Below are 10771 nucleotides of genomic sequence, written 5' to 3' on the forward strand. Positions count from 1 at the left end.
TCAGGACAAACCAAAAGTCCAAGCATGTCATGAACAATCGGTGTAAGTCACAATAAGAGGATTTATGTATTAAAAAAGTTTATATAATCAAGTTGTCATATTAAGTTTTCATTTGCTTAGAAAAAAAGTGAGATAAAATCTTTTTAATTAAGATTATTACATCCACGTATCTTCCTGTATATGCTTTTAAAGTCCTTGTAACATTGAATCACAGAATTTTAACTCCTGCGTCTATAAAGAATACCAAGTCCTGCTAAATTTTAAACACTGACAGCAATTAAAGCCTCATCTTCAGGCCCTGTAGAAAATGCCAATCAAAATAAACTGCATTCCTGAGACACTGGGCAATAAATTAAAGCTATTCAACTCCTCAAGGCCCAGGGACTATTGTGAAGGAGCTGGGCATGTAAGAGTATAATGGCTGATTTTGAAAGATAAAATAAGTTTAGCTTCTGTATAAATTAATCATTAATGTCAAAGGAACATTGATGAAAAACCAGTATATAGACCCCTGTGTCAGATTAACAAGGTTTTCTTGAAGCATTAACTGACTCCTTAGTAAAGGTTATGAGGTTCAAGGAAGTTACATTTTATAATCCAGATTAAATTTTATAGACTGTTTACAAATTTGGAAAAACAAATGTAATTGGCTTCATGCTGTTTTTATTAGGATGTCTTATTAAGAAAATTAAATTTCCTCTCTCAAAACATGAAGGTTTTCACTGCTTTTTGAAGTCTTTGACTTTCACTTTGGTTAAATAAATGACTTCACAATGACCTGTAATCCTATTTTGTAATTTCAAGTGTTTTAAACTTATATTTGACACACTTTCCAAAATTGAATTATAAATTATGTCTTTTTCTGACCTAATTCTTTAAGATAGTGGGTTCCCCTAAGTCCAATGACACAATTTGGCTTATTTGGTACAAAAATTATACAGAAGGCATTGCAAATATGAAATGGTGTTTGGTTTTCTTTGGGCTGTATTTGTACAAATATGTTATTGGTATGTGTTCCAAAATTATGGGAAACTCCTGTAATTATAATATAATTTAGTATACATTATCAGTAACAATCATATTGTATGCCACAGGGGTAAGAAATTTTCTTGTCAGTTGTGTCTTTTGACTATGGCTGCCTTAAACCTTTTTTTATCCATGGAAAATTATTATCTTGCTTTGGTGCTCTTTAGAAGGTGGTTTTATAATCAGCTATAAAACTCCAACAGGTGCTCTTAAATGCAAGTTTCTGATAACTTTGGAGATTGCAACATCACAATAGAGAAAAAACTTTCAGGACTCATAGAGAGATAAAATGTTTATGAGTATCAAACAAAGAAGGAATTAACTACATGGACTGAACCAATCTTTTTAACATTTTATTTAAAATGTTTGCTGATCCTTTGTTTTTCAGAGTCTTAAAACTTTTCTTTTGAGCTACTGACAGCTTTTAACAATTTAGTATACTCCTATGAACAAACTTTGGAGCATATTTGTTTCTCTCTACCAGATTTCTCCAGAATTTGGAAATTGTGAGTATTCCTAACTTATGGCAATACATTTATTTGCATAAGTGCAGTAAGAATCTGTTTTCATTTCTAACAGGAAACAATTGGAGAAATTGGTTATTTTATGATGACTTTAACTGCTTTTCTTTAAGAAATCAAACTTGACTTATGGAGTTAATAAAGCCCTTGAGAAAAAAATGGCCTTATATTTTGTGTACGCAGTCCCTGTACAGGGTTTCTGAGTGTGGTAAGTAAAGAATGTCACTTTCTGACAGGCACAGAAGCCCCAGGTTTAATGTGGAACCTCAAGAGGGAGAGGAAATCATTCAACATCATAGGTATTTGATGGCACAAATTCATGGCTAGGCTTTGACTTAAAAAGTCTGATCTGAGATTCCTCCTATGGAACAAAGTTTCATCAATGCCAATTTAAAAACCTATATAAAAATAAATTATTCTTTGCTGACTGTATACAAATAATTAGGCCAAGTATAATAAAGCAAACTAGTCCTACCATAATTTGTTTTTAGTAAAAATGGGAAACTGGAGAGAGAAAAAAATCTGTATTTCAAAACTATAGTACACCTGTTGTTAGATTCTAGTTTTGCCTGATGTTATTTTTCAATTTTTATTATTTTCTACAATTTGAAATGAATTCTATTTTTCTTGGCTACAAGTCTTCAAAATAATGTTTTAAATTTATTTTCTTTTTTTTCATTTGTCCAAATCTGAAGTCACTGAAAACTAAGCTGTGCTTTCTTAAAACCCTACAGACTGAAGCCAAACAACTTAAACTTCAGAAAAAAATAACAGCAACCTATTTACATACATAAGCCACTTTTAAAGCTGCCTATTAATATATGAATTTTAGAGTAATGCGGCCTATATCTATTTTTCCAGGATTGTTCTTTTGTTTGTTGTTGTTTTTTCTCCCTTTCACTGCTGTTTTCTCTTCACAGGACATGAGACTTCACAATCTGCTAAAAATGAGCTTTTGGGACCTACCCATCTAGAAATAAACTGTCCTAGCCATAAGACATTAAACGAAATCTGAGACCGGAGGCTCATTTTATTGTAAAATGCTTTCTCCGAAAGACTGTACAAAAAAAAAGGGGTGGGGGATATGAAGGGAAAATATCTTGGGCCCCCCAACCCCTAAAGAAAACCCAACGTGGAAACTGCTTAGGGCAAACTTGTCTCCCATTCTATTCAAAGTTACTAAGATAGATGCATATCTGATTGCCTCCTTTGGAAAGGCTAATCAGGAACTCAAAAGCATGCAACATTTGTGTCTCACCTATCTGTGACCTGAAAGCTTCTTCACCGTTTCAAGTATTCATGCCCTTGCTTCAAGATGTCCCACTTTTCCAAACTGAACCAGTGTATTTCTTATATATAATGATTGAGGTATCGTATCTCCCTAAAATGTGTAAAACCAAGCTGTACCCCAGTCACCTTGGGCATGTGTCATCAGGACTTCCCAAGGCTGTTTCACGGGTGTACACTCAATCTTGGCAAAATAAACTTTCTAAATTAACTGAGACTTGTCTTAGATTATCTGGGTTCACACTAGGTTTGGGGTTCAGTAGGACTAAAAAGGAGTTTTAAGGGCCGGGCGCGGTGGCTCAAGCCTGTAATCCCAGCACTTTGGGAGGCCGAGACGGGCGGATCACGAGGTCAGGAGATCGAGACCATCCTGGCTAACATGGTGAAACCCCGTCTCTACTAAAAAAATACAAAAAACTAGCCGGGCGAGGTGGCGGGCGCCTGTAGTCCCAGCTACTTGGGAGGCTGAGGCAGGAGAATGGCGTAAACCCAGGAGGCGGAGCTTGCAGTGAGCTGAGATCCGGTCACTGCACTCCAGCCTGGGGAAAGAGCAAGACTCTGTCTCCAAAAAAAAAAAAAGAAAAAAAGGAGTTTTAATAAATTAGGCCACAACAATAAGAAAAAAATAACAGTTTCACATATTTTCATATTTTGCAATGGATATTGTAGTGTAAACACATTTTAACAGGCCCCAGGTACAAATGTTTAAAAATGTAACCATATTTTGCCAAAACTGTACTAAATTTCTATATTAAGCCTCCACTCATAGCTGAAAACAGAATTCAGATAAACTCAGACTTAGTCAATTTAGAAATTTTTTCACCTTCATTCTCTAGTCTGACATTAGTAGTTCATGTGGGATAGGGGGCAGCCGGAGGGAAATATACTGGTATAGTTCTATCATCTATCCTTGATGGAAAGCATTCAAGTGCACAGCACCTTTTTGGTGTATTTACATGCTGGTATCAGCTGAAGCTTCATGTTCACAATGGTCATGAGATCTATGCTGACGTCTACTACTGCATACCACAACCCCAAAATCATAAGGACACTTACTGTCTGTGGGGTTTATTCTCACTCATTCTCACATCCTACCCTCTTTTGCACCCCTCTCTCTCATTAGTTTGTCCAACAGGGCAGGGGTGGGGATCTAAGACTGGATCCAGGCTAGGGTTCCCCAAGCTTATTCTCTTGAGCAATAGGCTATAGTCTCTGCTGACTGATGAGAATTCAGTTAAGCTCTCCAGAGAGTTATATGGAAACAATGCTAAAGAGTTTTAAACATGTATATAGCCTTTAAACCAGCAATTACTCTTCTGGATATTTTAAGAAAATGTTAGGTAAGTATGCAAAGATTCCTGTGAAAGAACATTCTATAAAGAATTATTTATTTAAGTGAAAAGTTGAAAACAGTATGTTTGTGAATAGAGAAATAGGTACACAATATGTTCAGTGATAAAAATAGCAAATATCAGTAATTTTATTATTGAACAAAAATATGTTTAATCTAAAGGCTCTGGTGGACAAGTGACCTGATTTTAATACAGTAGTTGTCTGCCCTCTGTGTGTACAGATAAAAAAATAGCACAGATTGTTTGACCTAGATTCTCCATTTGGCTACTTTGTATCATAAAATGTCATGATTTTATAGAAATAATTATTGTCCTAATCAAGCAAGAAACTTTGCTGTCTTTTTCTAATAAACCAACCCTCTCAATTTCTTGGGATCCTGCAGGTTTATGGAACCGTCTTTCACATAAACCATGGAAATCCATTCAATCTGAAGGCTGTGGTGGACAAGTGGCCTGATTTTAATACAGTGGTTGTCTGCCCTCAGGAGCAGGTAAGGTTTCATGTATGAATATTCTTCTACATTTATATTAGCTGTGTGCCTATTACATTCTTAGCGATATGGTAGAGCCAGGGCATACAGAAGTAAATCATAGGGATAGTCAACAAGTCCCCATCCTCAAGAAGCTCAGAGTCTGGAAGACAAGATAGATCAACAGATAAATTAAAATTCCGTGTGAACTATACGAGAACAGAAGATAAACAGGATACAGAAATAGGCCAACTAAAACCTGATTAAATTATGGAAGTCAAAGGTGGGGCTACCAGATAAGTTCAATATACTTCTTGGTGGAGATGTCATCTGAACTGGATTTTGTAGGAAAAATATGTTTTTTGTCAGGATTACAAGGAAAAGTGGACATTCTAACCAGGGAAAACAGCAAGGGCACAGATATGAAGTTGTAAAAAAGGGCAATGAGTTAGAGTGACTACTGTATTAGTCCGTTCTCATGCTACTAATAAAGGCATATCAGAGACAGGGTAATTTATAAAGGAAAGAGATTTAATTGACTCACAGTACAGCATGTCTGGGAAGGCCTCAGGAAACTTACAGTCCTGACAGAAGGGGAAGCAAACATGACCTTCTTCACATGGTGGCAGGAGAAAGAATGACAGCTGAGAAAATGGTGAAGCCCCTTATAAAACCATCAGATCTCATGAAAACTTACTATCACAAAGACAGGGTGGGGGAAACCACCCCCATGATTCAATTATCTCCATCTGGTCCTTTCAATTACACGTGGGGATTATAAGAACTATAATTAAAGTTGAGATTTGGGTGGGGACACAGCCAACCCCTATCAACTACGAAAAGCAAAACTATAATGCTAGAACTTCTATACACGTTTGAGGAAACACTTAAAAATTATTGAAACTAAACAACACATTTCAAGATAAAAATGCGTAAGCTTATTTCAAAACATCAGAAAACACAAATATACTTTTAATACTAATAAAGTTATTTAAAAATCACTTTGTTGTGGGAACACTTAAAGTCTACTCTCTTAGCAATTTTAAAGAATAGAATACATTGTTATTAACTATAGTTACAAAGTTGTACAATATATCTCTTGAACTTATTCCTCCTATTATAACTATTATAACTGAAGTTTCATATCTTTTGACTAACAATTTCCCAATTCCTCTCCTTTCCCCCACCTTACCTGCTGATAACCACCATTCTATTCTCTACTTCTATGAGTTCAACTTTTCTACATTCTACAAACAAAGGAGATCATGAGGTACCTGCCTTTCTGTGTTTGGCTTATTTCACTTAGTATAATGTCCTCCAGGTTCAACATACGTGAAGCAATAAATATGCTAATTACCCTGATTTAGCCATTTCAAAATGTATACATATTTCAACACAACATATTGTTCATAAATATATACATTTGCCAATCAAAATTTAAAAATAAACAGTATATGAAATGAATAAATTTATGGTATGAAAACTAAACCAAAATAAAATTATTTGATATTTTAAATGTAGTCTCAGGCAACAAAATGTGTCAGTGGTATCATTGCTGACTTGTGAGTGTGTTTTTTGTGCAACATTTTCCAACTTTTTAAGAAGTTTTTAAATTCTTTTATAATTATAGTTGTGGTAATATTTTTATCCACCTTCTTCCTACAAATAATTGTATCTGTCATTTACTAATTTGAGGAGCTCTTTCTGAGTTAGTGGATTGTTTGTTTCTCTGGAACTGCAATTGGTTTAACCGTTATATTTTTCAAAGAAGGCATTTTGATTTGGTTTTTAATCTTCTTTGGTATCAATATCAGGTTTCATACTGCCATGGTCATAGTTTGTGTATTCTGCAAGTATTTGAACTGTAGTAAAATTTATTCCTCCAACATAAGCTTTCCCTTGTCAATTACCTCTCTCTTCCTCCTGTTGAGGATGATGGTGGTAAGAAGAATGCTTTCTAAATGGTTATGTCTTTTATTTGAAATTTTAACGTGTTATACGGATAATGAATAGCATTGTTCTGGAATTTTCCAATATAAATTGAACAGTTGAATCTTTGATCTTTATCTCATTATTTAAATAATTCAGAAATAATTATATGCATATAAACCCAGTTAGATAAAGGAAATAAGTTCTAATGTTTGACATAGGGTGACTATAGTTAACAGCAATGTATTGTATATTTCAAAGTACATCGAAGGAGGACTTGAAATGTTCTCAACACATGGAAATAACAAATATTCTGGGGGATGAAAACTGTGACTTGATCACTAAACATTCTATTTACATAACAGAATATTACACATACCCCATAAATTTTTACAAATATTATGTATCAATAAAAAAGAAATAATTGTGATCTACCAATATTTTATTACTTAGAAATATCACAGTATAAAATTATATGTAATCATAAAATATAAGGATGTGTTTTATTTCCTTTTTCCTAATGATAACAGGATATGACAGATGATCTTGATCACTATACCAATACTTACCAAATCTACTCCAAAGACCCCCAAAACTGTCAGGAATTCCTTGGATCATCAGAACTCATCAATTGGAAACAGCATTTACAGATTCAAAGTAAGAGGAATGGGATGTGTGCTGACTCACTTATGTGTCCTGAGCAAGTTTTCATGTGACTTATACCTCCTTCCTCCAAGCTCCAGACTCCCAGCCTGCTGTCAGTTTTGTTACTGTGTGGTAACTATACCTGTAAATGGTGGTGGACAGTGTGGGAAACCCTAAAATTTGCAAAGAATGGGCTTCATAAAGGGAACCATAGTATAATTCCTTGGTACCAAGGATTTATGACACATTTTGCAGCTGTATCCAGACCTTTTAGGGTGATTGGATGCTGAAGAAGAGCCTTCCCTCTGGCCTTCTATTCTGGTAATAAAAATGACAGCTTATTTGGCCATAGAATACTTCCCAGATCACCCAGAACAACTGTCATGGTTCCAACTATGCTCTCTGGAGATTCCCTAGGATGGTATTTGACTGTTACTTGCAGTGTAATCTTAGTTAAGTGATTTAACCTCTCTGAGATTATGTTCATCATATATAAAAATGAGGAAAATAATGTTACCTAACACACAAGGCACTGAAAAGATTCAATGAAGGTGACTAGGAAATGCTTAGCATAATACTTGGACATGTTAGTTAATGTTTGCTGCATAGCAAACCTAATAATTCTGTGAATCAACCATTTGGGCTGAACTTTGCAAGGCATTTCTTCCACTGGTCTCATCTGGGTTTACTCGTGTAGCTGTAGTCGATGGGTGGACCATGGCTGATTGCTCTTACATGGCCTCACTCACATGCCTGAATGAGAGTTCTGTTGTCAGTTCATGACAGCTGGTGACTGTGGTGATAGCATGATGGCAACATGTATCTTTAGCAGACTGGCCCAGGCCTGTCTTAATGGTATTGGTCTTAATGTAATTGGTCTTAACCAGGAGCAAAAACAAAGGGAAAGCCCCAATGGGGCAGGCACTTTTAAGCCTCTCCTTGCATTAAATTTGCTCTTTCTATTGATGAAAGTCGGTCAATGTGGCCAAGGTAAGTTGCAGTGGAGGAGGGGACTATCCTGGGGAATGGATACCAGGAGATATGGGCAAATCGTGGGTCATTGCCTCATATTACTACACTAGGAATGTAGCTTAGTAGATGTTAGCTACCAGTTTTTAAATTTATCTAGTAGGATTATCAAAACTACACAATTACACAGCCCAGAAAATGTGGTTCCAGTGCAGATACTGCTGTTAATAACACAATCGTAATTGAATCCATCCCTAAGCATGTTTTCACTTAGGTAAAACAGAAAAAATTACACAAATCCTTACTGTTTGAAATGCTTGTTCCCTGGTGCTGTAAAGAAATAGCACTTGAACATAAATTTAATTTCCTCAGCAAGGTCATTTTTACTTTCTGCAGAAAGGGTACACTCACCAGCAATTTTGCCATGAGAGTACACTGAACAAAGGAGACAGGGTTATTTATAATCTGACATGTCCACCCTACTGCTGTGTCTGGTTTCCATTGGCTGGAATGGGACCTCACATTCTGTATTTGTCCCAATTGACTAGCAAATTAAAACCTTTTAAAAGAGGTAAAGGCAGAGGAGAATGAAGGAAGCAGGAAGTAACCTGTGGAATGCTGAGAAAGGTAAAAACATCTCCAAATAAGGAAGAGGAACAGGCTATGACCTAATGCTTACTTGGACCAGTATAAGCATACCAGGGTAAATATTTAGGCTAAACTGTGGGAGCTAAGAACACAAAGTACATTGATTTCTTTATTATCTTCTGGCAGATATCTAAGAATGCTAGCACAGGTCTTTGAATAAAGTTTGCTTCTAAGAGAAGTTACTACTTATTCTTAGATGGGGAGGGAAGTCTTTTTGAAGAGGAATCTTCACTTTTTACATTACTATGTGACATGGGTCATAGTGGTAGCACCAAGCCCAGAACCAAGATTTTATGATACTAAATCCTAGACACTTCTTACTCCACTGCAGAACTTCACTCTAGAATATACCTAAACCATTACATCTCTGTTTATCCTACCATCTAGGTTCACAGCCCAGCCTGAATGAGGCTATACAAAATCTTGCAGCCATTAAGTCCTTCAAAGTCAAACACGCACAAAACATTCTCTATATGGCATCCGAAACAGCCAAGGAACTGGCTCCTTTCCTACTGGAATCAAAGACTTTATCTCCCAGTGGTGGCAAACCCAGGGCCATGTGAGTTTGATAAAATCTACTGTATACCACTCACAGCTCTCAAGCAACCTCCCAACTTCTCTCTCTGCATTCACTCTGGCCTTCCTACAATCAATGTTGTACAAAGAAATCAGAATTATATTTTTAAAAAATTTAACTCAGAACATGTTTCTCCCCTGCTTAAAAGACTCCACCATCTCCCTTCTCATCTAGAATAAATCAGGTCTCTGGCTACCACTTGGACCTTTATTGCCCTTCCTGCTTGCTTTCTCCAACAACTCTGACCTTCACTCTGTTCCTCTTTCATCACAAGCTCATCTATATTCCAGGACTTCACATTTGTTATTTCTTCTGTCTACTCTGTCTCTCAAGACAATAAGGTCACAGCAAATACAAACCTTTATACTAATGGATTTTGTTTTCTTCTTGGACCCTCCATAGCAACCAAGAGATGTTTAAACTCTCATCCATGGATGTTACCCATGCTCACTTGGTGAATAAATTCTGGTCTTTTGGTGGTAATGAGAGGAGCCAGAGATTCATTGAGCGTTGCATTCAGACCTTTCCCACCAGGTGTCTCCTGGGGCCTGAGGGAACCCCTGTGTGCTGGAATCTAATGGACCAGACTGGAGAGATGAGAATGGCAGGCACCTTGCCTGAATACCGGTCCCAGGGCCTTGTGACTTATGTCATCTATGACCACGCCCAGAATTTGGCCAAACTTGGCTTTCCTGTCTATTCTCATGTAGACTACAGCAATGAAGCTATGCAAAAAATGAGTTACACACTGCAACATGTTTCCATTCCCAGAAGCTGGAACCAGTGGAACTGTGTGCCTCTGTGATGCCAATCCTGAACATAAGACAGCGTTGGGCAGGTCTGGGCATGTAATTGGAGGAGTGGATGGTGGATGAAAAGAAAGAATAAATTGTAATCAGCAGTAAAGGAGTGGGCACTGTTTGGGCTCTGGGGAAGCAGTGTGACGTTCAACAGGATCGCCATGGTCCCTGCATTCACAGGTTTCTCAGTGGGAAGCAGGCCCAGGTCCTCTTACATTTAACCTATGCAGTTTAGCTCCCCACATTTCCAGGACCTTTATGACACTTCATCAGATGCATATTGCTCCAAATTATTTCTCCTGGAATCCCTGGTTCCTCGGTTTCAAGACCCTTGCCAGTTTTTCTGGGAGCTAGGAAAAGGTGAATAGTATTTTCTGAGCACTGTGATTTCTTTCTTTCCCTTTCTAAAGTCTTTCCCTTGTGATCAACAAGTGGACTCTCCTTAATAGGTCTTTAGAGATTATCCCCTCCTGTTATTGCTACTTTACAGGTACATTAAATATACTAGACACAAATATATATGGGATATTAGGCTAAATACAGTATA

At 36.8% G+C, this 10771-nt stretch overlaps 1 protein-coding gene across 3 annotated transcripts in view; it reads left to right on the forward strand.

Moving 5' to 3' along the window:
- GLYAT (glycine-N-acyltransferase) overlaps positions 1 to 10330 on the forward strand; it is a 24937-nt gene extending 14607 nt beyond the window's left edge. For all 3 annotated transcript variants that reach the window (XM_017890850.1, XM_017890849.1, XM_017890851.1), the window contains 4 exons: positions 4570 to 4677; positions 7116 to 7242; positions 9235 to 9406; positions 9827 to 10330. In XM_017890850.1, coding sequence (XP_017746339.1) covers positions 4570 to 4677; positions 7116 to 7242; positions 9235 to 9406; positions 9827 to 10229 — 810 coding nt within the window. In that variant the 3' untranslated portion in view covers positions 10230 to 10330. The remainder of the gene's footprint in view (positions 1 to 4569; positions 4678 to 7115; positions 7243 to 9234; positions 9407 to 9826) is intronic.
- The last annotated feature ends 441 nt before the right edge of the window (positions 10331 to 10771 follow it).

Source organism: Rhinopithecus bieti, unplaced genomic scaffold (genome assembly GCF_001698545.2).
Source record: "Rhinopithecus bieti isolate Rb0 unplaced genomic scaffold, ASM169854v2 scaffold_19722, whole genome shotgun sequence".
Taxonomy (NCBI): Eukaryota; Metazoa; Chordata; class Mammalia; order Primates; family Cercopithecidae; genus Rhinopithecus; species Rhinopithecus bieti.